Source organism: Excalfactoria chinensis, chromosome 7 (assembly GCF_039878825.1).
Source record: "Excalfactoria chinensis isolate bCotChi1 chromosome 7, bCotChi1.hap2, whole genome shotgun sequence".
In the NCBI taxonomy this organism is placed as follows: Eukaryota; Metazoa; Chordata; class Aves; order Galliformes; family Phasianidae; genus Excalfactoria; species Excalfactoria chinensis.
This window is the reverse complement of record NC_092831.1, coordinates 1,154,773-1,181,910: the sequence shown is the minus strand read 5'-3', so window position 1 is coordinate 1,181,910 and position 27,138 is coordinate 1,154,773. Positions and strand designations below refer to the sequence as shown.

At 51.9% G+C, this 27,138-nt stretch overlaps 1 protein-coding gene across 8 annotated transcripts in view; it reads left to right on the top strand.

Moving 5' to 3' along the window:
* The first annotated feature begins 1,039 nt into the window (after positions 1-1,039).
* FMNL2 (formin like 2) overlaps positions 1,040-27,138 on the top strand; it is a 98,793-nt gene continuing 72,694 nt past the window's right edge. For 4 of the 8 annotated variants that reach the window (XM_072342468.1, XM_072342469.1, XM_072342464.1 and 1 more), the window contains exon 1: positions 1,040-1,276. In XM_072342468.1, coding sequence (XP_072198569.1) covers positions 1,160-1,276 — 117 coding nt within the window. In that variant the 5' untranslated portion in view covers positions 1,040-1,159. The remainder of the gene's footprint in view (positions 1,277-27,138) is intronic. The other 4 variants (XM_072342467.1, XM_072342470.1, XM_072342463.1 and 1 more) reach the window with 1 other exon arrangement.

Here is a 27,138-nt window from a genome sequence, read left to right as displayed (position 1 = left end):
GTATGGATGGCTGGGATCTCCTACCGGGTGATGCCACAAAGTCTCCTGCAGAGATGGATGGATATGGCTGAGCTCAGCTGCTGTGTGCATCACGCTCACTGCTTCCTGCCAGGTAACTGCATTGTTAAGTCCCCGTGTCACGGATTCCTGACATGCACTGAACTTCCCGAACCAGGCGGCAGCAAAACACAGAGCTCCACACGCAGCAGCTGCGCGCCTTTAGTGGTGCTTGTGTTACTCGTAACCTCAAACTGTGTGCTGGGGTGAGCACGTGCAAACCCATCCGTAATGCTGAAGCGGGAGCACTGCAGGAAGCCTGCCCTCGTGGGGGCGAAGCTCAGATCCTTGTTGGAAGGGCGATGGAACGCTACATCAGAGGGATGCAGAGTTGCAGTGGGAGGACAGAGTTAGGATGTTGATGGAGAACGGCAGCACTGTTGTCACCGTGTGAGTGGTGCCATCCTCAGCTGCGGCGCAGCCCTTCGAGGCTCACACATCGGGGTACAGAGTGGCAAGTGGCTCAGCTCTGAGAGACGGGGCTTGGCTTTGGCCTTCACAGCGCACTTGTGGGGACAGCGATGGCAGGAAACGGCGGAAAAGTCGGACAGAAGCATCTGAGAGAGCGCCTTCGGTGCGGGGAGAAGGGCGACCTGCAGGCTGAGACAGCCCGGCCGTGCTTTGGCAGCCTCGTGCTCAGCTCTGCGGGATTTAGCACTTCGTCGTGCGACTCTGAACGTGCAAAGCGGGGCCGCCCCCGGAGGACTCTTGGGGCGCCCTCAGCCATCACACCGCAGCCCCGACGGCACGGGACCCCCGAGCAGCGGCAGCCTCGCACTCCCCGCAGCGGCGGGCGCGGCAAGATGGAGGCCGGGCCTCCCCGCCCCGGCCCCGGCCCCCGCCCGCGCCCCCTCCTCCCCTTCCTCTCCCACAGGCCCGCGGCGGGACTACGAGTCCCAGCGCGCCGCGGGCCGGGAGGGCGGAGCGGGCTTTGTGCGGGCCGCGCGGCGGCATGCGGGGGAGCCGCCGCCGAGCCGGAGCCGGAGCCGGAGCGAGCCCGCCCCGGGGGGAGGGCGAGGGCGGCGAGCCATGACGGGCGGCGGCGCGGCGTGCTAGAGGGCGAGCGCGGGGCGCGCAGCAGCGCGGAGGGGCCGCCGCCGCCATGGGGAACGCGGGGAGCGTGGACTCGCAGCAGACGGAGTTCAGGGCGCACAGCGTGCCCCTCAAGCTGCCCATGCCCGAGCCCGGGGAGCTGGAGGAGCGCTTCGCCGTCGTGCTGGTGAGTGCCGGCCCCATTGTCTGCGGGACGCGGGTCGGGCGGGCCGGCGGCCTCCGTGGCGGCGTGAGGGGCTGCGGGGCTGGGGGGGGCGGCGTGGAAGCGGCTGGAAACGGGAAAAGTTGCGGGCGGGGCCGCCCCGAGCCGTGCCGCGGCCGCAGGTGGGCTCGGGCCGGCGGGGCGGAGCGGGCAGCGGCCGCGGGGCTTTGTCTGGCGGCGCCCGGAGCCGAGCCGCTCGCGGGGATCGCTGCCGGCGAAAGGACACCTGCGGGCGGCTCGGGGACTTCGGCTCTCGTCGCCTCTTTCCCTGCACCTGGGGAGCACAAAGGGCCGGGCGGCCGGAACGGCGCTCCTCCGGCCGCTCCCGGGGAAGGGGAACGCTGCGCCCGGCAGCTGAAGTCGCGGTGTATTCGGGCGCTCCATAGGTTGTGCCGGTGGGTCGCAGCAACGCGTAACTCCGCGCTGTAACTCTTTGGAACGACGTGGAGCGCAGAAGCGGGGCTGCGAGGAGCCCAGCTCCTCGGGCTGCAGCCCCCGCCGGCATCCCCGCTCTGCTGAGCGCCCCGGTGGGGACCGCGCGGGCACGTTCGGGATTATTGCCGGTTAGACCCAATTAGATTATCGTGTCTAAGAAAAGAATAAGCCTATTCAGCCGGGAACCCCCACTGGTGAGCCAAATGGCGAGTGAGATGTTATGATTATTAGTGTGCTGGAAAAAGCCTGATCTCATCCTGCTTTGTCGGGGAGAGCAGCGGTGGTTGCGCTGCTGGGATGTGTTGGAGGCTTGGGTCATCGTGCTACCAAAAGGAGCTGGCTAGGGCTGTGTGTGCAGAGCAAAGTGGTGGTTTTGAGTTGGGACTGAGTGTCTGGCTTGGTTAAATGAGGAGACGTCATTTGCGGAAGGTTTCTGGAGGAGCAGACTCCGAGGCTGTGATTAGTTGGTTTTCTCTGCAGCTCGGAGTGCTGTGCTGCTGGTTAACCCCCAGCACAGGGCAGGCCATAGGAAAGCGGAGATTAATGAGAAAGGAATGGCGGTTGGGGGCAAACCATAAACAAGTATGTTCTGCTGCGAGAGAGCCGAGTGTGGAGGCAGGAAGGCTGAAGTTGGCAGGACTGAATCTCACCTCTCAGCGCTGCTTTGGGAAGTCAGCGTGACACAGCCATGCCTTGCACAGCGCTGAGATCCAGAAGGGCTTTGCTGACAGCAGTGATTTTCTTCTTGCTAATGCTGCTCCAAAGACCGTTTTTGATGCTGACAGACATGCAGCTTAGTGCTGTTGCAGCTGCGTGCTCCATTTGTGTATAAACAGTGGGGCCATGCAGGAAAGGTTCTTCCCATGCTGCCTTACCAAAGCACTGGGAAGTTTCATTCTTCTGCAAAAGCAGCGTGATGATCCATAGCCCTCAGAACCACACACACACCCATAAAGAGGGTGCAGAGTGGCCACGTTCGTAGTGTAAATGCTGTGACTTCAACCGTTATCTTACTTGTTCCATGTGGAGCACGCTGCCCTGACCTTCTGCAATCCCTCTGTGGTCTGTGCTGCCTGCAGCCCAGCAGCACGGTACCTCGGCATGGTGCACATGTGCACGAGCTCGTCTTTGCTAAGCTGTTAACAGCCATCCTTTGGCAGAAGGTCTCTGGTGAAGAGTTTGTCCACGTCCAGCACACACGGTCATCCTGTTGCCTCCTTGTTGGCCTCATGCTTTGAGGTCTGAGATACACGCGTTGCAGGTTGTGATGGAGAAGTGCTCCAGGTTGCTGCTTTTTCAGCATCAAACCCATTGGTGCTGATGTGCTCCTTCACCCGTAATGGTGCTGTTGGCTGAGGATGGGCTGAGTCTGTACGCAGCACACAGGTGAAGGATGTCAGTGCCAGCTCCGTGCTTCCTGTCCCTGCAGGAAATGACACGAGGGTTTTCCCTGGGAATGTGTTCCCTGCTGAAGTAAGCGTGTTTCCCTGGGTTCCCTGGGGCAATGAGATTTTACTCTTTTCTGCTTGAGGCCCACAGGGGTCATCTCATCTCCTGCTGCGTTTCAAGAATACAGTGCATGCGATGGGACGTTAACATTCTTTTTAAAAGAAAAACGTGGAAGATATCAGAGAGATCCAGGTTTGTCTCTGTGAGCTAAGTGTCATTTTTTCCATCCCATTCAGCTGATGAGAGTTCTTCCCTTTGGTTAGAACATGAGACAACCCGCTGGTTTCAAGCCTGTGCAGGACAGTAAGGTCCAGTATGGTGGCAGTGTGGTTCCAGCCTCCCTGCAGTGCGTTCCCAGGTCCCAGCGAGGGTTGCAGGACAGTCCAGCAGTGCCTTGTAGCGTCTGTTCCTTGGCACCCTCCCTCTTCATCTGTGTTGGATTTTTCTGGTTTTCTGCAATGGACACGTGGGCGAGTGTGCATAAATCAGTAGTTGTAGTAAGCAGCCCTGATGTACTGAATGGGAAGCCATTGTGCAGCGTGTGCATATAGACTTGACGGCATCGGTACCAGTGAGGGGAGAGCCTGGGGGTGCAGGAGTGAGCGGCTCCCGCAGCAGGGTGGTCTGCCTTCAGCAGTAACGGGTTCACATGTTTGCAAATGACACGTGGTTCGGAGGAAGCAGCCAGGACGGAGTTGGCAGGGTGAATTGTTGCCTAATGAGCTGTGATTGACATAATTTGACTGCTGGATTACATATCTGTGGTGAGGCTAACAGGAAATATCCTCTTACCCCCACCAAGCCGCGCTCCGTTCTACAAAGGAGGTTTCTGTGCCCGGTGCTGGAGCACAGAGGGCTGAGTCTGCAGGGCACGGGGGTTCTGCTGCCCTGCTCCCAGCTGGGGAGATGCTCCTACCTGAGGGCAGTGTGTCAGCTCTGCCGCTGGGAGCTGCTTCGTGCTGGCTCAGGTTCCTTCTGCAGGGAGGTGTGTCTAAGCATCATTTTCCAATCCAGGCAAGAGTTTCGTAGTGTCTATTGCTAAAGAATTTGAAAGCTCAGTGTGAAAACTCTGTAACATTTCCCAGCTGTTCTCCATTCTTTTCCCTAATCCTCTATCAGCTATATTATGCATTGTTTTATAATATAGGCAGTTTAGCATCTGCAAACCATTAAGGAGTGTGACATTGTTGCAGGAGGTATCTGGGAGGTGGCATCGCTGGGGCGCTGGGCTCTGTGCTGTGGTTCCTCAGCATGGCAGGGCTCACAGATGGATGTCAGTCACCTACTCCTGTATCAGGCAGAGTTTGTGCTGGGTATCTGGGGGTTTGGAAAACAATGCTATGGAGGCTGAGAGGTGCTGGGTCAGCCTCAGGAACAGCGCTGGGAAAAGCAGATTCCTAAAATTTAGCTTTTGGAAGGATCTGATGTGTTTTCTTGCTCCGGCCTCTGGCTGCTTTCTGCCTCTGGGCTCTTTCCTCGGGGTCTCGTTTGGATGATTTGAGCAGTGACACATTTTTTGTTTGAAGAAGCAAGCTAATAAATCACATTGCTTCAAACCAGGTATTTCTGGTGGGTTACATTCACAGGGTGAGCTGTCACTTCGTGGTAAAACATCCATCAGGCTGCCATGGGAGTAAATGACATTTGTAAGCCTTCCTGCCCAGAAATTGCAGTAGAATGCTTTTTATGAGACTGCACATCCCTGTTTGTTTGGGTGGCTGAGACACAGGGCTGGTCAGGGCGCACTTAGCTACCAGCAGGAGAGTCGCCTTGCTGCAACTTCAGTGCCTGGAAACGTGGAAGGCTTCAGAAATGGATAAATGGGCGCATATATTTTCCAGCGTGCTGTACTTTCACGTAAAAATAATCGCCTTAATTTGTCGTGCTGCTGTGACGGAGGTATGAACTCATTCTGTCAGACTGCGTGTGTCACCTCCCTGTGACTGCGGTGTGCTGGGGGCCGCGGGGCAGTGGTGTGTTGGGGGGTCCTGCAGGGTGCCTGGGCTGCTGGGCGTGGAAACCTCCCCCCTGGCTCTGTGCAGTTAGCTGGTGGCGGGGGAGAGGTTTCCTGATCCTTTTAATACCATCCTGATGTCGGATTTCCTTCCAAAAGATGCTTGGTTTGGGTGCCTGTGCTCCTTGCTGTGACAGCACAGGTGCTGCCCTGAGCACAGCCCCGGCTCCATAGAGCAGTGTTCTTCACAGCCTGCTCAGAAGAGTTGGGTGAAGGTGTTGTCAGCCAGCGGCTCCGACTGCAGGGCTGTGATTGACGTGTGGCAATTCCTGGTTTTCTCATTACAGTGAAACTGAGCTTTGCCGTTCACTTTCTGATGGCTTGTTTGGTTTTTGGAGCATTACTGAATAGGAAATCTAGTGCTGGTTCTTAACGTTTCTCCAAACTACATTCTTAATCAGGAGCAGTCGGGATTTGTGCTCATTTCTCAGCATTGCTCCTTCCAACTTGGTAACAGAAAAGTGAAAATGTTCTACCTCTCGTTTTCAGACATAGGAAAATCCCCATGAGTTTCCAGTTTTGCTTTCTCTCTGCCCCAGCCATGCTCTGGAGCAGCAGCCTGGGAGCAGGCTTGGCCATGTCCCATGGGGCGCAGTGGTGTCTTCAGCTTGGCTTCACTTTAAGCTGCTTTTAAATCAGTTTGCTGAAGGGCTGCTCCTAAACACCATTCCTAAATAACAGAAGCTGTGCATTTAAAACCATTTAATGAGTACTAAGTCCTGCATTCTGCTTGTCCCTTCTTAAAGAGCGGCCTTCCAGTGGAGCCGCCTCCCTGGGCTGGGTTCTGCTGGGCTGTGAGTGCTGGAGCTCAGCTCTGCCTGCAGCACGTGCAGGAGCTGCACCCTGACCTTGCACGAAGCGCCGACTGGAGAGCTCTTCACAGCACAATGAAATCAATTATGCAAAACATGCTAATTCAGCAACACTCTCCAGCACCAGTTTATTTTTAAGCATCTGGGCCGTCTCACGCGTTTGAATGAAGCGCATTATGATCGGGCTCAAAATGCTTTCTGATGTGGGAAACCAGGAAGAAAATAGCAAGAGCAATGGTTGGGTTTGTTGGTCCCCTTCGGGCTGTGCTCCCAAGAGCTGTGTGATGCCACAGGGCAGGGCTGCTGCAACGTTCTGCCTTGTCTCTGTAAGTGCACGTTGCCTCCAAGCGGGCATCTCGGTGGGACCGGCACATGGAGATGGAGCATTTGTCACTGCAGAGAGAAATGCAATGTGCTGACAAAGGGGGTTTCTCTGGTAAGGCACAGGAAGCCTCCAAGCTGGCTGAGAGGCAGAAGTGCATGCTCTCATTTCTGAGGGAGGGCTTTGAAACGCGCTTCCCAGCAGAGATTGCAAAGTGACGGCTGTAGCTGGTTGGAAGGCTTCTGCAGCCTGTAGTGTGGAGCTGCATTTCAGACAAACTGAGTTGAGTTATTGTTTGTTTTCTTTTTTGTTTGTTTGGAAGAGTCCGTCTGGGAATTTGGGATGGGAAATAAGTGACATCAACTCACTTAATTTGATTTATAATTGTGTTAGAGAAATGTCTGGCGCAAGCCTAGAGCACCCCAGAGCTCCTGCATCATCAGAGCTGAAGGCCTCAGCCTGCCGGCCAGGTCAAGCCAACTTCAGCTGGTGTTGTTCTGGAAAATCCTGGTTTCCACACAGCATACCCTGCCAACTTCCGATCTGAGGGGTCAGTGTGATGAAATGGGGAGCATTGTGGCTCTTAGGCTTCGTGTGATTGCATCAGGTGCAGCCGAAGGGCTGAGCTGCTGGTCACACTGCCGTGCCCTGACAGATGTTCTGCCCCAGGCTCGGGCTGCTGCAAGGTGTGCTGACCTGCACTGATTAGGGTGAGATGTAATGCCTGGAAGTTGTGTCATGGGAGGGTTGGGATGGGAATGAGGAACCATTCCTTCTCCCAAGAGCAGCCAGGCATTGCACAGCTGCCCAGAGAGTGGGGGTCACCGTCCTGGGGGTGTCCCAGAGCTGTGGGGATGTGGCACTGAGGGATGTGGGGATGGGGGGTGGATGTGGAAATCTGAGAGGGCTTTTCCAGTCTTGATGGTTCTGTGGTTTCCCTTGCACTGCTTGTTCTGACCTTGTGCATTCTCTTTCTATGTTTAATAACTCTAGATGCACAGCGTAATGTGTGGATATGTTTTGAAAATGCAAGCATTAATTTGTCCCAGACACCATCTCTTCCTAAAATAGTCCTCTTGCCTTTCTCAAGTGTTTCATTGCATAAAGACTCAGATAATGTATAACTCGATTCTATGAGCTTGCCCATGCTGTGCTGTAACTAACATACTGTAGAAATTAGAGACATGTTGGTTTTCAGTCTACCGTGGGATCCCTTGTAACAAAACAAGTGCTTATTTTCTGTAACTGTGCATCTTTAAACATATATTTGGGGAGGATATTCACAAAGCAGCACAATAGTCATATTGTGTTGGAAATGAATGGTCTTCAGATGAGCACTGTGCGAGGCGTGGACCTCCAGGGCTGTGCCTTGCAGCTCTTGAGATTGGCTCTGTGTGCTGGGACGTGAGCTGGGAGCGTGCCCAGCCGTGCTGGGGACAGGGGGACACCTCTGAGTGAGCAGGGCTGGCTGGGGTAGGATGGGATTCATCTGATAGCACCAGCAGCATGCAGTCCTGCAGGGATGTGGCTTAGTGGTGTGGGGGCCATGAGTTGGTGGCTGGACTTGGCGGCCATAGTGATCTATTTCAACCTTAGTGATTCCATCAAGGAATAGAATGCACGAGATGATGCTGTCATACATTCGTGTTCTGCACATGGGTGCACTCACTGCAGCAACCTGCACTTCTGTCTGGAAGCATGCGGGCTGTCAGGCAGGAGAGGTGCAGAGCCTGTCCTGCTGCTCAGGTGGAAGAAATGGTCAGGTGGGCTGCTGAGAGGTGCCCTTTGTGCTCCTGTTTGCTGGGGAGAAATGAGTGCTGGTTTCACTTCTGCAGTGCCTTCCTGCTTTTCTTGTAATGAACATAGGAGGATGCGCCAGCCTCCGTGCATGGACTGTTCTGTGCCCCACAGAAAGCTTCCATGTGAGAAGGAGCCTCAGGCCAGAAACTGCTCCCAGACAGAGGTTGCAGAAGCCTCTGGGAGGCAACGAAGAAGCCTCAGACCTTTGTAGGGTGTATTTGGGTGTTGTGGGAGAGATCGTAAAATACAGAAATCAGTGTTGTTTTCTTTTTTGCTTTTCTTTTTTTTAATACACATGATCTGGCCAGAAGTCATTTTACTATAAAAGGACTCGGGGAGAGTATAGATTGTACATCTGTTACTTGTTTGCCTCCTAAATGACTGCACGGTTGAGGCCAAAAGCAAAGAATAGAGGGTTGCACAAACTGGCAGAGTTTCTGGGGTCTTTCAGAAGCCAGTAATTGAAATGAGGAAGCAAGAGATTTGCTGCACACTTTCGGGTTGCTCACCCATCTGATGCTCTGTGGGCCGCTCACAGGAGGCAGGGCTGTGCAGTACCAAGGGTCTTGGAGATGATGGATGTAATTCAGCAGAGCTGGTGTGCAGCAGTCCTGCGACAAAGCTTCCCAATAGCTCTGTGTTTGGGTGTGCTTCAGAGGGCTCTGCCCAGCTCTGGGAGCCTCACAAGTGCAGAAGATCAAATAAACTAACTATCACAAATATTTAATGTAAAGCATGGTGGAGTAGGAGCTTTGATGTGGCGTATGAGACCCTCTGCATGGCTGCAGATGTGTTAGATGACTGGTGTGTTTTCCTTCCCTAAGATGTAGAATCATAGAATAATCATTGGCTTAGTTGGAAGGGAACTTTTAAAATCATCTAAAATAATAATAAGCCTAACATTGTGGGTGCAGGTGGTGCAAAGGAGTTCCCATACCCACGGGCTGGTGTGATGCCTGGCCCAGAATAGAACATGTGCTGAGGGCCAGGATCCACCTGGAACAGCGTCAGTCTTCCTGGCAGAGGTTGGCCCTGAACAGGTGATGCCCACACCTGTTATATGTAATAATAATATAATAATTCTGATGGTTGTGGGGTTGGCTGGCATGCCGCCCCTACAAGGGGCATTGCCTTGGAGATATATCACAGAATGAAATAGGTTGGAAGAGACCTTAAAGAACATAGAACTGCAGAGTAGCTGGCTTGGAAGGGACTGCAAACATCATAGAACTATGAGGTGGTTGGGTTGGAAGGGACCACAAAGACATAGAACCACAGAATGGTTGGGTTGGAAGGGACTGCAGAGATCATTCATTGCACTTGTGCAAGGTGTTGCTTACAACACTCAGGGTAAATGGAGTAAGTCAATGTTGTTTTGTGCTAGTTATAAAGATACGCTGCGGATCGAGCATGGAGGAGTTTGGCGCTAACAAGGATCCTTTTGTGATGCAGATAACTGTCAGGAATTCATCTGAAAATGCTGCTCCTTGAAGTAGCCCCAGAACTGTCTCATCTCCTGGTGCTCCTCTCCCAGGCCCTTTAGCGAGGTGGCAGTGTGTGTCAGTCACTGTTCTGCTCCATTTCAGAGCTCCAAATGCAATTCCCCGTTCTCCTCTTGATGACAAAATGAACATCTAAATGTGGTAAATGTGAAGTGTTCTTTTTGGTAAATCAAACAAGAACTTTTTGTGCTTGACAGCATTTTTCACTTGTGAATCTCTTGCAAGCCTTGGTGAGCTGCAGCAGGAAGGCAAGGAGCGAGTTACTGATATCTTTAGAAAAGGACCCTTGAATCGTTGTGACCCCCTGAAAGATGGAGCAGCAGGAGGGAATTGCCATCTCCCAACTTGCTGTAGCCACCAGGGAAGGAAAACGGCCGTGCTGCAGCCCCCCAGGACATGTGTTTGACACATTGGGAAGCCTGCTGTGCCTGCAGCTCCGGTGGTGATGTGAGGCCTGGCAGCTGGCATTTGGCTCTTTGAAGTCACCTTTGCAGATCCATATGAGCTTTCCTTTCAAGTCTTTCATTTGTCTCGCTCCGTTACGCAGAAGTTGAAGAGCAGCATTTTAGTTTATTTTCTAGCATTTTAAGGCATCTTTTCTCTTTGATGTATTTAAAAATCTCATTTTCTCATCTCCTCTGCTCTTGTTTGCTTTTCACCTTCTGTTCCTGTTCTTTGTTTTCTGTTGCATCCGGAGGTGAAATGTTATTTTTTGTCCTTCTGTGTGTATGCATGTGTGCTGAACCATGTTTTTCTGGTGACCTCAGGCATATGTTATGTTTTTTGGACCCTTGAGTCCAAATGAAGGTGGGGGAGGCTGCAATGACCTGGACAGAACTGTCTGGTGCTGTGGCTTCGCTTTGGGAAGCAGAGGAGCTGTGTTGGGTCCCACTGGGAAAAGGGCAATGGAGGGCAGTTGTGAGGGTCTGAGCAATCATCTTGGCTTGGGAATGAGTTCTGTGTTTTCTTTCCATAGTAGAATGACCGATTTCTTCTTTAATGCAAGGGCTCCAGAGCAGATGAATGACACGCACAAAGCACAAGGGGAAAATGCTTTTCTTTGTCATTTGGAAATATCCTTTATGACATCCTGCACATCAGAATAAACGTCCAGGGCTTTTTTCCATGTGCATGCTTCTTGTGCTGGGTGCGTTCAGGATGAGATTCAGCTGGCTTGGATCAAAGGGCAGGAGAAAGAGAGAAGTTTAGTATGCAGATGTGTTAACTTCGTGTTAATTAAAGTGAAAGGTCAGCACATGGGAAGTTGCATACTGAGATACCTGCCTGCTGGCCTTCCCATCCACATGAGGTCTGCTGTATGGCCCAGAAATGAAGCTGGGCCAGACTTGATGTGAGCCGGGCCCTTCCCAGCAGTGCGGTCCTGGCTCGGTGGGTGCAGTACGGGTGGACTTGCTGCTGCAGAGTGGGGCAGGAGGAGCAGCTCACAGCACTCACATGTTGACGCTGCTCCTGCAGCCCCAGGGATGTGGAGGTCACTGGTGGCAGCTGTATTTTCAGTTAGATGAGGATCTCAGATGCCCGCAGACCTCAGGGAGGCACAAATGAACTGAGCGAGAAGTTCCTGTTGCAGTGGGCTCAGAGAGGCAAGATCTGCCTGTGAGGGGCTTTTGGTAAAGCTCATGGCTCTGTTTGTTTGCTTACATTTATTTCTCATAAGAAATCTTTGCTAAAGGCAAGTCATCTGTTTAGTGCATGAAGTGAGAACTACCCTGATGCACTTGAGCAGTGATCAGTGAAGTGCTACAGCGCTGAGCTCCACAAAAAGTCCCGGTGTGGATTTGCTTTGTTTTCAGAAGTGGTCAGTTTCAGAATGACGTGCTGGGAAAACTACCCCCCCAGGGCTGTATGCTGGTGTCTCACATGGAGCCCTCTCGAGGCTGCACTGAGCCCTATGGAAGTGCTCACTGTTGCAGCAAGAGCTTTTCTCACACAGATAGCGATGCAGAAGGAGTCTTCTGCTGAGCTGAAAGGCAGCGTAGCCAAAACACTGATGGAGGCCTTGAACATGGCTGTGCTCGTTGTGCTGAGTGTGCAGTGTGAGCTTGTGCAGCATGGACAAGCCTGCATAAGCTGTCTGGCTCCCAGCGATGCCAGTGTTTGGCTCCAAGGTGCTGCTGCTTACTCAAGGTGCCAGGAGCTGCTGGCTGCTTCCTCCTCTTTCAGTTAGTTTTCTCAGTCCCTCGGTAGCAATGTCAGGTTTGACACATTGCCTTTCCTTACAGAAGCAGAGGTGGGACCTGGGAGCTGCTCAGCATCACATAGCTGCAGCACTGAGGGCTTTGGGCAGTGCTGAGCACAGAGCAGCTCGGGAGGCTGATGGCTTTCTCTGGCCAGGCTCCATCCTCGGATGTGTCTGTGCAGGTCCCTGTGTAGCTGGCAGCACGCTTTGGTCCTCTGCAGGTGCTGTGTTTGCATGGCTCTGACTGCCATCGAACCATAGGGTGGTTTGAGTTGGAACAGAGCTTTTAAGGCCATCTGGTGTAGGGACACCTGCAGCTCAGAGTGCTCAGAGCATGGTCCAGCCTGACCCTGAGTGTCTCCAGGGACAGGGCACCACCCCTTCTCTGGGCAGCCTGTTCTAGTGCCTCAAAGTCCTTATTGTAAAGAACACCTTTCCTTAAATCCAGTCTAAATCTCCCCCCTTTTAGTTTGAACCCATTTCTCCTTGTCCCATCGCAGCAGACCTTGCTAAAGAGTCTCCCCATCCTTCCTACAGCCCCTTTAGATATTGAATGGCTGCTCTCAGGTCTCCCCACAGGCTTCTCCTTCAGGCTGCACAGCCCCAGCTCTCAGCCTGGAGAGGGTGTTCCTTCCATTGGATCACCATAGTCATCCTCCTCTGGGTGCTCTCCAGCAGGTCCACTTCTGTCCTGTACTGAGGACTCCATGCCTGGATGCAGTGCTCCAGGTGAGCAGAGTGGCAGGAGCAGCTCCCTGCACTGCTGGCCGTGCTGCTGGTGATGCATCCCAGGACACAGTTGGCTTTTTGCATGGCTGTACAACTGCCAGCACAGGGCGGGCACTTCCGGTGGGGACCTTGTGACCTTTGTGTCTGCCTCTCCTCCAGGAGCTGTGCCACGTGGCGTCCTGTGGGCACCGAGCAGCACATGCTGCCAACCCTCAGGAGCAGGCGTTATTCAGCAGTTGCAGGCATTACTTACTGCCTGGGTGGGACCTCTGAGCGCATTTTGGTACTCGTGTGAGCGCTGGCCTAAACACAGGCTAGGCTTTGAGGCGATAAGCCTTGTCTGTGGATCTGTGCAGTGCTGTGATCTCACGTGGCAGGGAGGAGCCATGCTGCAGGCTGACACACCGCGTGTGCCCCTTAGAGAAGTGAAGGGTGCCCGGCTGCGCTGCAGGCTCAGCTTTGCCATGGACGGGGCATTGCTGGCTCAACTTAGGAGCTGCCTGCGCTCTGCCCCTGGTTATCTTACAGGCATTTCTGACTTTGTGGGAGGGAATGTGGCTGGAGAAACATCAACATGCTGTGAGCAAGCGCTGCTTGAAGTTTTTGTGTTAGTGGGAGGCTGAACTGTGGTGTTTCTGTCTGGTGGATGATGTTGGTGGGAAGCTGGGGGCAGGGCCTGCCTGCTGTGCTGCTGAGCTGCAGGGAGAGGCTTGATAGCACTTAGTGCAGCATCATTCTGATGGGCGAAGCTGGATGTTGGGAATGCCTGAGCTCAGTGAGCAGCATCCTCACTGGTGTGTTACCCCCTTGACGCTCTGAGCTGTGCGTGCTGTGCCACCAGGGCCCTGCAGACACCACCTGGTGCACCATGGCTTGTCCCTGTGCCCGCTGCTCGCCCTGCCTGTGCTCCTTGCTGCTGACATTCTGTCCTTTGCAGCACAGCTGTGTTGCTGTAATGGCACTCTGTTATACAGGTGCCTTGACACACTAAGAAGGGCTTTTTTGTTTTTTTGTTTTAATTACTTGGAGGCTGTGTGTGCCAGCACTCCACGTATAAACAAGATCAGCTGAAATGAATGTTATTCCCCTGCCCTGGTGGCTTTTGTTGTATGAAATGTGTGGCTTGCTTATAACATCTGGTGGTTATTGCCTTGAATTGGAATGCTGCTGATGTTTCTGAAAGATGCTTTTCATTACGTTCATGGGGCCTGGTTTCAGTGACATTAAAGGCTCTCCCACTCCTAGAGTGATACAAAGGCATCTGGGTGGGGGGGGTACAAGAATTAGGCTTGGAGTTGATTTAGAGTTGTGCTGTCTGGTCGTGCTTGGGACTAGGCCTGAATTGTGAGACGTCTTTGTGCCAAGGTTGGCAAGGGCTGTTGGTGGTGATGTGTCTGTAGGTGCAAACCTGAGCTGTTGTCCTCATCTGGCAAACCTGGGGGGAGCTGCTGGATCCCAGAGGTGGCCTCTGCTCCTCCTCCCAGGTCAGCAGCTCGGGCTCCTGTCACAGTGTGGTAATGCTTGGGATCAGGGAGTGGGCAAATGGTTTTCATTCACTTGTTTGGGTACATAAGATGAAATTATTGCCCACAGTTCTCTCTAAGAACTCTGCTGAGGCAGAATTTAGTCTGTGTTTTGTTAGTTTTAATGTACGGCACTTTGTATTCTTAAATTGGAGAGGATTCATCCTAGAAACGCACACAGTCGGTGCTTCAAAATACACCAACGCTCTGTATCTTTGTCATAAATTATATATTAAAACAAGTGAAGCTCAGACAGCTGAACTTGCCCCCAACCCTCTTTCTCACAGATGACAAGCTGCTGCATGGAGCAGCTCCAGGCAGATGGCCCCCACAGCCCAACAGGAGGACGGAATGTTTGTTAGTGCTGTTAGCGATAACAACTTTCAAGTCATCGCAAATAGCAATCTAAGTGAAAATTTAGAAGCAGAACCAACTCCTTGCTGTTATATTATCTTATAGCATGTATTGATTTCTAAATGCAGCATGATCTATATGAACAACTGTGAAATGAGAAGATTGTTGATTCTATGAAGAAACATAGCCATACTAATAGGGCTCCAAGGGTAGATGTCTCTGGGTGGCATTTTACAGTTGGATTATTTACTTCTGTCTTTTTGTTACATGCTCAAGCCTTCAGACTGCAGTAGGGCAGTGCTTCCACTGTGATGTCTCTTTTGAAGATGACCCAGAGTTGTAGTAGCTGCACATTGCATCTCCTGGTGATGAGGAACTCCCTTCACCCGGTGAACTTTCAACCTGCTCTGCCTGAGCATGGCAGCCCTGTTTCCTTTCTGGAGCCTGATACTATCACCATGCAGAGAGTAAGCAAGCTCATAGGTCAAGTTCTCTCCTTTTCTTTCTGTGTAAGTAATGTCACTAAGAACCAGGCAGGAGTAGATACTGACTCAACCTTCTGCTTTAGAGCTGACACAGAGTAGCACAGATTTTTACACAAAGCTATGAACATGTTTTCAGCTCGATGCTTCTCCCAGCATGCAGTGGTGTCTTGTGCTGCTCATGGGTTAGAAGGGAGAATGGCCGCATAACGTTGGTTTTCAGCCCTGACTTTCTGTTGTCATCGTGAAAGCCAAGTGTGGAAGTGCCCTGGATGGTGTGAGCAGGAGCTGCTTGGAGGCTGTGGTGATTTGGTGACTGCTGGAGGAGGGTTTGCAATGGGGGATGGGGGATGGTGGTCTGCTGCCCCGGCACACTGAAGGCTGTGGATGCAGCTACCAGACTGGATGTCCCCTCTGGGTCACCCATTAGAAATCACACCTGAGGGCTCGGGGTGCTCTCAGCCCCAGCCACAATCATAGAGTCATTAAGGTTGGGAAAGACCTCTAGGTCCACCAGCCCCAGCCCATGTTCATATACAGAGAGCTTTCTGGTTAATGCATTTCTTTGGATAGGAATGTTAGCTTCACTATCACAGTTTTCATCCATCACGGTGAAGTCCAGCTGCTGCAGTGCAGGTCACAGTGCCGGCTGGGTGGTAACCTGGGCTTGGCCGGTGCTGCGTTGGTTGCAGGTGTGACTATGAACCCTATTGACCAATCTTCTTGTGTCACATCCCAAAAAGCTGTTCTTCTGAGTGTCATTTTTATTAATTTATGTGTCAAGAAGCCAATCAAACCTGAAATGAGGTTTAATAAACTGTTACCAGTATTTATGTGTAAGATGAATTGAATAACAGAAAAAACACAGAGCTTTCTTCATGTATTCCCTTTCTTCTTGCTATCCTGAAAATGAGGTAGAAGGGTCGAGTGTAATAGAAACAGCACTTGGAGCGGAACAATGTTTGCTAATTGGCAGCTAATGGATTAGCAGCTTTTGAAATAAAGACCAGAAGCAGGCAGTCTCACATTCCCTTAGGTCATGTTTAATAATCACTTGGAGGAGAAGTCCTAATGAGAAAGGAAGTGCTGTCCTGTTGGGGCCGAGCAGCAGAGGCTTGTGAGCAGCCCAGGGTGCTTTGGTGGCCATGGCTGACTGCAGGTGACCAGCAGCATCGCTTCTCAGCACAGCTCAGGATGCTTTCTCTCTGAAAATACATGATGTGAATGCTGACTTCCAGCTCTCCAGTTAGCGTGTTGTGTTTGTTTTAACTTAGAATGGAAGAGCTAGAAATGCACCAAAGTTACAGCCAGGACAGATCGCTAGGAAAAATGGTAAATACTAAATGGGTTGTGTCCCTGTTAAACGTTGGTGTGTTGGGGAGAGTCCTGTTATGTGTCTGCTGAGTGAGCAGGATGAAACCCAGTGGGGCTTTGGGCTTCCCAGGCTGAGGGTAAGTGAGCCACCAGCCGGGCGGTGTCACAGTGCTCTGAGTGTGCAGGGGAGCTGGAACCCATTGGCACGTGTGTGCAGCCAGAGAGAGGCTGCCAGCAGCTCACGCTGGGGAGCTGGGCACCGTGCTGCCCTGCCATGCCTGTAGCTCTTTCTCCAGGGAAACAAGTTGGCCCTTCAGCCTGGGATCGTGGGGATGCTGGGCAGTGCTGCTGTGCTTGGAGGGGAAGGCTGGGGCTCTCTTGGGTGGGAGGGATGAAGCAGAGCTGTTCAATTATGCAGCAGGTTTCTACACGAAGCTGTACAGTGGTGGTTATCATCACCAGTGTGAGTGTGCAGCACTGGGATAATTCTTTCTTCCTCCTAAGCTGCTTCTCAGGATACACTTACAGTCTGTTAAAACAAAATCAATTACTTCCAAGCAGTAAATACCTTGTGAATACATTGAACTTCTATGAATTATTAAATACCCGCCGTGTTCCTCACTTGCAGCAGCAGCTTTATCAGCTTGTTTTCACATTTGAGAAGACAAGGAAGAGATTTGCTGTTGTCTGTTCCTCTTGTTGAATTTCTCAGCTGTATTTGTCTTGGATGCCCCCTTTTTCGTTCCGTTCCTTCAGTGACTGTGAAAGGGTCTCTTTCTTCCTCTTTTTCCCTTGAGGGGAAAGTCCATCCCTGCCTCATCTCTGCTCTGCCAGAAGGATGTGGACTGGGTCGATGGAACCATCTAAGGAGAGCAGGACTCCTGCACCGTGAGTGCTTGGATGCCATGTGCCACCTCTGTCAGCTGCTCCCTGGTGATGCAGTAACTTCAGTGTGTGCGCCCCATCTAGTCCCTGTGTTCTGCATCCCCGCTGTTATACACAGGGAGCTTTGCTCTAACCTCAATCTGAGGACTGTGAGGGATGTAATTTGCCAGCATTTGGGCTCCCTGATCTCAGGGGATCTCAGTTGCCACAGTTCCTTGCTGGGATGTGCAGTTGCAGCCATTCTGATGGTGGGTTGGTATTGCACAGCAGGGCTGGCCGTGGTGTCTTGGGGTGCTCCGCCCTGGGCTCCCTGCACTGCGGAGCACGCAGCACCACTTCACCATCCCCAGAAGTGGTTGGTGCATGGCTTTGGGGCTGAGCTCACTGCAGAGAGGCGCTGGTGGGCTGCAGCGGGGCTGGCAATGTGCTCAGTGTGAGCAGGAACAGTGCAGGGAGACAGAGCGTTCTGAGCTGCAGCCTTCTGCTGGTGGGAGCTGGGCTGGCGATCGCTGCCCTTCTGCCAAGTGAGCTGGTTGGGAACCAACCTAAACACAGAGCAACGTAAAGAAGCGTGCCTCTGGCTCACAGATGTTTAGAATGAATCATGCTGCTTGTCTTTCCTTCTCAGCTGGGGTTAACTCCTGGACTATGGAAAATAAAAATGGTCTTTTTATTGCTTCGGAGGCCGCGTTGTTGAGCTTGTGCCACGGATGCTTGGTGATGAATACTGTAGCACCAAACAGCTGTCTTTGAGAGCGATACAATTGTGAGGCAATATGCAGTTTACTCCTCCAGCGCCAGGATGTGATTGAATCACAAATGGATACACAGAGCTTTGTGTTTTCTCTGTGTTTTCTGAGCAGGGCTTCTCTTCCAGTGATTTCTAACAGATCAGAACTTTAAGAAAGAGCCAAGCAGTGCCACACACCCAGCAGCGCTCACCCCTGCCGCATTCCTTGTGATGAATGTCCATGCGTTTCTTTGAAGGCAGCAGCATTAATGACAAAGTGAGAACTCAAAGCGGCAGTTCTAATCTTTATAGTCATTAATTTGGGGCATGGATTGGAAAAGCCGGGATGTTCCTTGGCTCCATCAGCCCAATGCTGGCTTCTAACAGCACCTGGCCTTTCAGGTAGGGGTACTTCAGTGATGGAGGAATACATGCGTAAGTATAAACATACATAATTAAGAGTTGATTGACTTTTATTATAACGTGGTGGAGGCTCCTCTCTTCAGTAAACGTTTGGCTGTGGTTTTTGGCAGTCACTGGGTAGGCCTGGCTGCACAGCGCAGGGGTGGCACAGCCTGGTTCCTCAGAGCAGTTGTTAGGGAAGATGGGAAACAAGTGGCTGAGGGCAGCTCAAGGCAAACCGGTGATTGAAGATGCAGTGACAAGAGAAGGCAATATTTCAAGTGCTCCCACATTTTCAGCAGTATAAAAGTTACCTATTTGGGCCCATTTGCAGAAGTTGCCCGGTGATGGAGCTGATGGAGTGGAGTGCTGCAAAAGAGGACTCACTGAAAGGTGCTTATTGTTGAGCATGGAAGATGTTAATCAGGAAAATGGGACATTCTCCTAAAGTAAATTAGTGTAATTGCTGTTCAGATTTTCTGCACAAAGAGGGAATAATCAAAGTAATTTTACAGAAGCAGGATGCAGCATGGAGAGGCATCTCTTTGTGGCAGGCAGCACATCAGTGAGTTACCACGGGAGGACCCCAGCTCCAAGAGTCCTGTAGCCCAGTGCTCATTTTGCTGTGCCCTTACACTTTGGGACAGACAATTCAGCCTAATTAGGCCTTGTTTCTCAACTGGCCATCTGTTCACTGAGCCCTGCTCCTGCTGCCCTGCGGCCCTGCCTGCCTCTGGGCTGCCTTGTCAAATGAGACAAGCCAGGCTGTGAGCCTACCCGGACCTGTGAGGAGCTTGCACTGCTGGAGTGGTTTTGGATGGACTTAATAAATGAGTCTATCTGGACAAGAAAAGACCCAAAAGACACACATGACAGCAAGTTAACAAACAGCTCCAGAAGACAATGGCCTTTTGCTCAGCCTCAGACTGCATGTCTCTCTGGCTGGGTTTCTTTTTGTGAAATGCCAAGGTTCTTTTCTCTCCTTTTTCCTCCCATTTAAACTCCTTTTCTGTCCCAGATCTTCATTTGACTCCCAAGATGGGGTTTTTACCATGCCTGCTGCAGTGTTGTTTGCAGGCGGTGCATGCACTGGTGATTAGTGCAGCTGATCAGCTTTCCGGGAGCGCAGTGGGAAATCCCTTTGCTGTTATTGCTTAACAGAGAGCAGTGAGAAGGCAGGGAAGGTTTCCCCTTGCTGATCTGTGCTTGTGGCAGCCCCATGTTAGTGCACCTTCTGCAGGCACCCTGCAGGAATGCATCTCAGGAATCGTCCTGTCCAGCAGCAGTGTTAGGTCTGCAGATGCCTGCAATGTGGCCTCAGGAACTCAAGATGTGTTTAATAATGATGAGGTTTTCCCCCTTTGCTGTTTGGGTGCTGCACTAAAGGAGCTGCATGGCTGAGTTTTGCTGGGAGCACTTGCCTGGCTTACAGGATGTAGCTTGGAAAGCAGCACATGACTTGAACAGTAGTATAGTGATTTATTTAGTTTTCCTAGCAGTTTTTCCTTTTCTTTCCTAATCGTTGCAGATAGAACAGAAAAACTGAGTAGCAGAAAGACTGCGGGCCATTAGACGCAGAGACAGTAATAGCTGGTTTTGCCTTTTCTCCTAAAACACAGCAGAGAGGATATAGAGATCTGACAAGCAAACAAAACCCTGAACGGAGCTTTTCTGAGCCTGGATTAGAAGAAGTGTCTGTATGTCATCTCTGTTTTATAGAATCCTTGTTCAGTTGAGAGAAACATGGGAGCACAGTGTGAAGTGCTGGCCTGAGCCTGGAGCAGAGCACAGCCCTCTGCCCAGCTCTGTGCCACGTGCTGCTGCTGGCTCCTCGCTGCCGTGTTGCTCACAGGAGCAGCAGCCGAGCTGCCTTCCTGATGGCCCTGCTGGTGGGCACCAGCTTGAGCAGCCACCTGGCCGAGCCTCAGGGCCAGCTCTGTAATCACCAGTCATCTCTGTAGGCAAAGGCCTGGAGGTGCTGGTTCAGGGAAAGGGAAGGGCTGTGTTGCAATGTCAGGGCGTAAGCGAGGCTCTCAGATTGCAGAGGAATGAGCTGTTTCCTGGTTTCCGGGGCAGTAGCTCAGTTTGTAGGTAATAAAGACCCTTATCCCAAAGGAGTTGTGTCCTAATGTCATTTAGTTCTGTCCCTGTAGACTGTTGGTGACTTCACTGTTTGGTACTGCCTGAGAGGTCAGAGAGAAGTTGAGGCATTCCCCACTGAGTTAAGCACACCTGGGCCTGGTCTTGGTGGTCCTTGGTGAAGGTTTCTGTGGTGACACCAGTGATGTTTTGGTCAATGTTGTAGCATTTTGTTGGTGACACATAGTAACACATGATGTAACACCGTGCAGGTGATCCATATACTTTGTGGCTTTTCTTTTCCTGCTGTGTCTTAGCAGCGCTTTGAGGCTAGACTCTTATCCCAGGCTGTTCCAATGTGCTCACCCATTCTTTAGGGAAGGATGGTTCATGGCATAATGAAAGACCAGCTTTTCCTTCATGGCATCATGCTGTCCCTTGTAACTGCAGAGCTATATAGGAAGCAGCTTTGGGCTGCGTACCAAAGGTTTCTATTTCCTGACCATTGCATGAAAGTTACATCTGTGCAGATGCAGTTGGTGATTTATTTTCAGGAAGGATGGAAGTTTTGTCCCTCTGGTGGCATCTCCTGAGTAATCAGTTTCATCCTTTGTATTTCCTGTGTTTTCCTTTATAGCAGAATGCAGCCTCCTTAGAAGAGCTCCATTTACATTTAATTCACATCGGGCTCTGTGTATATTTGTGGTCGGATTCTGTTTCCAGTTAACTTATAGACAGCTTCACTGACGTCAGGAGAGGCTGTGCATGGAGCAGCGCGGCTCTCCGTGGTTGTGCACATTTATTGCTTTCCTTTTGGCTCATGGAAGGAGAGCTCTGGTGTCTGTCATTACAAAGAACAGATGCCCCTCATTTCAGACCCAAATTTATTCCTATCCCACACAGATCTGGTTAGTGTTCCTGCCCTGCTATTGTTGCACGCTGCACAAATGCATGTGAAGTGGGAGGTCGTGAAGCCAAGCATACGAACAGTGATAGATGTTGAAGTTTTGCAGTCTCCCAGCATTAACAGTTTCTCACTCTGCTCTTTCCACATTCTTAATTTGGCATCGTTACAGCTGGGAGAAAGCTGAAGCAGACTGGGGGTTGTGTTTCTGTATGTGTGCAGGGTGAGGTGGGCTGTGGGTGCTGACCTGCTCGTGCCGTGCCCGCTGGGTGGCTGTAGGAGCATGGGCTGGCTTCTGCTCCCTGGCTGCGGCTGGGTTTGTGCATGTGAGTGAATCAGGAATCGCACCTTTCAGCTTGGATGCTTTCCTGCTTCTTTGATGTCTTATTTGTGAAGCAGAGTGAGCTGCCCTGGTGCCCCGTGGGTGCTGCATGCATGTCGGGCAGCGGTGGGCCCTGCTTGTGGTGCTGGAGCCGTGCTGGCAGATGTACAGGCTTTTAACCTGCTGACAGCCAATGTGTGCAGCCTGACAGTGGACCCTGGCTGTGCTGCTGGATGCTCTGAAGCGTGCAGGGAAGCCCTGAAGGAGCAGCTCTCTGTTTGGTGTGATGGTAACTGCTGCTGTATGCTGTATAGCTGTGCTAAGCACCAGCCATCAGAAACCAAAAAAGAGCTTTTCAAACTCGTATTTATTTTTTAACAGCTCTATGTTTGAGTTGTAGTATTAATTGGAGAAGAGCAGGATGGGATCTGCACCTCTCTGCTTCTTCCCTTTGATGAGAAGGTGAAGCAGCAGCAGCTCTGTAGAAGCTGGGAGATAAGGGTGAGGCCAGGTTAGGTGCAGGTACCTGGCACAGGCTGGGTGCCCGCTGGGGGGACCAGCTGGTGGGGCAGCCCCCAGGCATGGCCATGGAGCTCACGCTGGGCCGGCTCTGTCTCTGGCTCCTTCCCCCTCCACTCTGTTGCGGGGCTGATTTATAGATGCCAATACAAAGGCTCCCTGTTGAAGGCTCATTGAGTTTAATGAAGTCAGTTTGCTGTGCTTGGAAATGAAATAAAAACCCCAGCAAGTCAGTAACCTTGAAATAAAAGGAAGAGGGTGGTTAAAATGCTTTATCCTGAAATGTCTGGGATTCTGAGCCATTTACTGCCAGGCTTGCTGATTCCATGGGTTCCTAACTAAAAATTAAGGAGATTGGATGAAAAGCAAATATGTGCTGATACCAGAGGAGGAACATCTCCCATGAGTCACTTCTCCAGAGCTGCACCGCAGACACATCCCTGCTTCCAAGTAAGATCACATGTCTGAACATATACTTTTTGCATTTTTGTGCTGGGCTAATTGTAAATACCTGCCTCTCTTCACGGAAAGGCGTTTCACAGGAGCTTCTTCCTGCTGTGAAATTACACCTTCAGTGCTGGACTTGCTGAAACACATTCTTGCCCTCAAAGCTGCTGCGTTTTCCCCCCAGTTCCAGCCTGAGCTGGTGGGGGGCAACTGCCCTATGGAAGGGATGGGGCTGGGGGCTGTAAGGACCCTTCCAACCCAACTGTTCTGTGATCTTTGAGGTCCCTTTGAACCCAACCATTCTATGCCTCTGTCATTGATGATGTCCCTTCCAAGCCAAGCTGTTCTGTGCTTCTTTGAAATCCTCATCTGCAAAGGTAAAACAAGCTCAGCCTTCCCTGCTTTGCCTCCAGTTCACAAAACACGGCATGCCCCCATCTTAGTAAAAAGCATTTGGGTGAAAAGCAAAATGTGAGTGCAAAATCTCACTGCTGCCGTGTCACAGCTGTGCTCAGCAGCCACCTGGGCTCCTGGTGGCCTCTCAGCCAGCTGGGGCCGCTGCAGGGATCTCCACTGCTGCCTTAATTTAAGCCACATTAAGATGCATCCAAGTTGGGGCTGTTGTTGAGCAGAGGCAGAGAATTGTTCCTTGGGTTTGGCTGAAGGATGAACTTCTTGCAAAGAAGCAAGAAAACGCGGCGTGACGTGAAGAAATGTAAATGGCCTCGAGTTTGAGCGAGCTGGAAACAGCTGTGTGAATTCTTTTGTTTCCCTGAATGATTCCGTGTTGCTCAGTTTTGGGTATTTTTGGATTCAAGCAGCTCTGCTGTGTTGCTGAGGAGATGAGGTTCCCGTGCTTTGATGTGGCTGTGGAACTCCGAGGTGTTTGGCTTTCTAGGAGCGGGATGGAAGAAGGGAAGCAAGCCTGGGTTTCTTCAGCTTGTTATGGGAGAGGAGACGTTCAGTTGGTGATGGGCTGACAGCCGGACTTGTGATCTCAGAGGTCTTTCTCAACCTTAATGATTTTGTGATTATTCTTCAATTAGCTGCATGCCAGGGAAGTTCTGCTACCCGTCTGCCTCCCAGGTGCCAGCAGTGCCAGGCGCTTCCACCCCAGTGCAGGACTGCATGCAACTGTTGGCACCTTGGGACGGCAGGCTGTGCCATGGCAGGAACACGCCTGGATCTCCTTGTTTCAGAGATTATGTTAAGTGTGGCTTCACCAAAAACTCTTTATTTTCTTACGCCCACGTGTGTGCTCACTTCCTTGCCATACCTCGCACAGTTGAAAGCAAATGGCTGCTTTTGTTGTGGTTGGTGCGGTGATGGAGCAGCAGGTGATGGAGCAGCAAGTGATGGAGCAGCAGGCGCCGGGCTGTGCTTGCAGGCAGAGCTCAGTGCTCTGGGCTGCATCACTGCCCGGCTGTGTGTGCCCGAGCTGAGCTGTGGGGCAGCACAAGGCAGAGCCTCCTGTTCTGCTCTTGGGCAGCATCCGAGTGGGGGCTTCCATTAAACCCCGGGAAATGGCAGAACTCGGGCTGGTTTGGAGGGTTTGTGGTGCAAGCCCCGTCTGTCTGATTTGTCATCACAGAGTGCAAGAAAGCAGCAAAGGCACAAAGTGCGTCCCTGCTGTGCTTGTGACAAACCCATGTCCACGTGCCCTTGGGGTGTATGGGGCTGTGCATCCCAGCGCTTGACACCCGTGGCTGCTGGCCTCGCCGTGCTGCACGTGGCCTTTGTGGGCTGGGTGGTGTTGGTGCTCCGGGAGCTGTGGCTGCCGGCTTACCCCGCTGCAGGGAGTTACTCATCAGGAGAGCTTGGTTGCAAACGAGCCAGCAAAGGCGTTTCCCTGGGAGCATTGATAATATATCGGGGTAAACAGCTTTGGAGTGTAGCTGCAGAGAGAGAAATACTTTTCTTCCCACGTCTGCTGATGTTTCAGTAGCCCCTTTCCCAAAACCTGGGAGCAGCAGCTGCCTCAGCCTCTTCATTCATCCTTCAGCATCACCAAGAAGGCACCCTCTGCCTTCCTTCACAGCTGTGCCGCCAACCCTGCCCGTATCCTCACAGCGCTGGGCCATTTGTGGTCACGGTGTCACTGGGTCAGCAGCACGTCGGCATCCTTGGCTGGCCCCAGCACTGCACTGTTCAGCCCTGCCATTGCTCTGGACACGCCGTGTGGCACTGTGCCATGGCTCCCAGGCTGCCTCTCACTATCCTGGCTGGGTGCCGGTAGCTCCCTGGAGGATTTATGTATAAATCTATAAGCTGGTAATGCGGTGTGTGGGCAGAATGCATTGGGCATCCTTGAGATCAGAACAGGGGAGAAAGCTGTGTGAGCACATGTGGGGTGAGCTGGGGGCTCTTCTGCAGGGCTGGAAGATGTGCTGAGCATCAGCGTGTGTGCCCTTCTGTGTGCTGGGGGAGCCTGCAGAGAAAATCCAAGCTGGGCACTTCTACAGCGAGCTGCCTTTGTTCTGCTGCCTCCTGTGCCCGAGCAGCCGCTCAGGTTTGTTTGTAGAGTGCTCTGAGATGTCTGCCTGTGAAGTGCTCGGCCCTCCAGGGTATAACAGAAAAAAGAAGGGCTTTCGTTGGAGCTGCACACCTCTCCTCCCTGCTTGTAAATTGCTGGCAATGCACTTTCTTCTGGGTTTTAAGCCTTTGGGATAAAACGGGAAACAATCAGAGGTCAAGTGAAAAGAAATAGTTTTGCTGAAGAAGAAAAGAATGAGGCTGGGATGTAGGTCAGATGCACACAGCACAGGACTCGAGGAGCTATTTTCTACAGCTAAATTGTACTTGGAGACTTTTTGAAGTTCACATCTGGTGAGCAGATTTAAGGTACAAGCCTTCAGTGTTTGCATAGTAGTTCCTTTGCTTGCTTTCTAAAAATACGACCTGGAGACCTCCCTTTAGTGAAGAAGTTCACAATCTTGCTAGGCTCCTCTCCCCTGCACATTGCTTAAATGACTGCAAGGCTCCAGAAGTGCAGCCAGTGGGTGGAGGTGTTCGGTGTCTGTGTTGCCAACCACCTGCTGCTTGGGCTTTGCTTAGAGTCACACAACCACAGAGCCATTCGGGCTGGAAAAGTCCTCTAGGATCCCCAGCCCAACCCCCCTGCCCCAACCCTGCCATGCCCACATGCCTCAGTGCCACATCCCTACGGCTCTGGGACACCCCCAGGGATGGTGACCCCCTGCTCCCTGGGCAGCTGTGCAATGCCTGACTGCTCTTTGGAGAAGGAATGGTTCCTAACATCCAACCTGAGGTGCAGGTGAGGAAGGTGTCAGCAAGCAGGAACCGTTTTTTATCCTATTGAACCCCAAACCAGGGCTGTCATGTGCAGGAGTGAGAGAGGAGCCGCTGCTGGGGCAGCAAGGAGCAGAGGGTGGTGGTGATTCCAGAGCTCGGTGGCTGAGCTGGTGCCACCCACTGTGTGGTACAACCACAGGCAGCGGGAGCATCCTCAGGGACACAGGGGTAGGTTGGATGGCCCAGCGTTACTGCCCAGTGGGGCAGGGAAACTGATGGAGTTCAGGTGCAGCGGTAAGAGCTGGTGTCAGGGGTGTGCACGGCTGTTCCCGCAGTCTTGCTGCTCTGCAGCATGGGCCTGGCTGGAGGTGCTCCAGGCTGCGTCAGGCAGACAGTTCCAGCCCTCTTTTCTCTGACATAAATCTGGAAGAGCTCTGTTAAGGCAGCGGAGCTGCAGAAAAATATTTATAGACAGGAAGGGAATCTGGTCTCCCCCCACCCTTTGGCAGAGTAACTATCAGTTTCCTTAAGATACGCGCTTGGCAGCAGTGAGTGTACTTCATCCCATTGAGTATACTTCTCCCTAGCATTCGTCAGATGTAAAATGTCATGGATTTGTCATGTAATTTAATTTCTTCCATTCGGATGTATGCTAGGAATGAAGTCAGCCGAAGGGATTACAAAAGGAGCATTGATGTTGCGGTCCTTCAGCACATCTGAAGGATCTGATTTAAATGAAAGCTGGTGTGTGGGGCAGTTGGAACTGCCGTGATCCTCTAAACAGTCAGTAATCCATAACTGTGGGTTCGTGCCCTGCTCTGCCTTTGTGTCTGGGACCAGGCAGGCTGACGCTCGGTGATGTTCTGTTGCCACTTGCAGCATTCAAGGAAAAGCCTTATACTGCTTCCTCACCTGTAAGAGGGTCATCGTTCTCCCTGAAGCAACAAAATACATCAGAACTGATGTAATGGGAAAAGTTAGAGCGGCGAAAACAGCGTTTTCTTCTGCTTTTAGAAGGGATGCTGTGTCTGCGTGTAGAAGTGGCCTTGGTGAGATGCGTGGTGAGGATGCTCTGAGTGCTTGGTCACTGCAGTGAGGAGCAGGCGGTGTCTCAGAGAGGGACTGAGAACCGAGCGCTTTTCTGTGGCACTGTTGGATAAAGCTTCTTGCCGTCCTGGCTCAGCCAGCAGCAGTGAGATGGGGCCGGGCTGTTGGAGGCACTTGGCAGACTCAGGCTGCCAGCCGCAGGGCTGGGCTTCGCCAAGACCTATATTTGTTTGGTTTTGGTTGCAGTGGATTCAGTGTTTGCTCAAAGCTTTTGTGTTTTGTATAAATAGTCTTTAGCAGGCT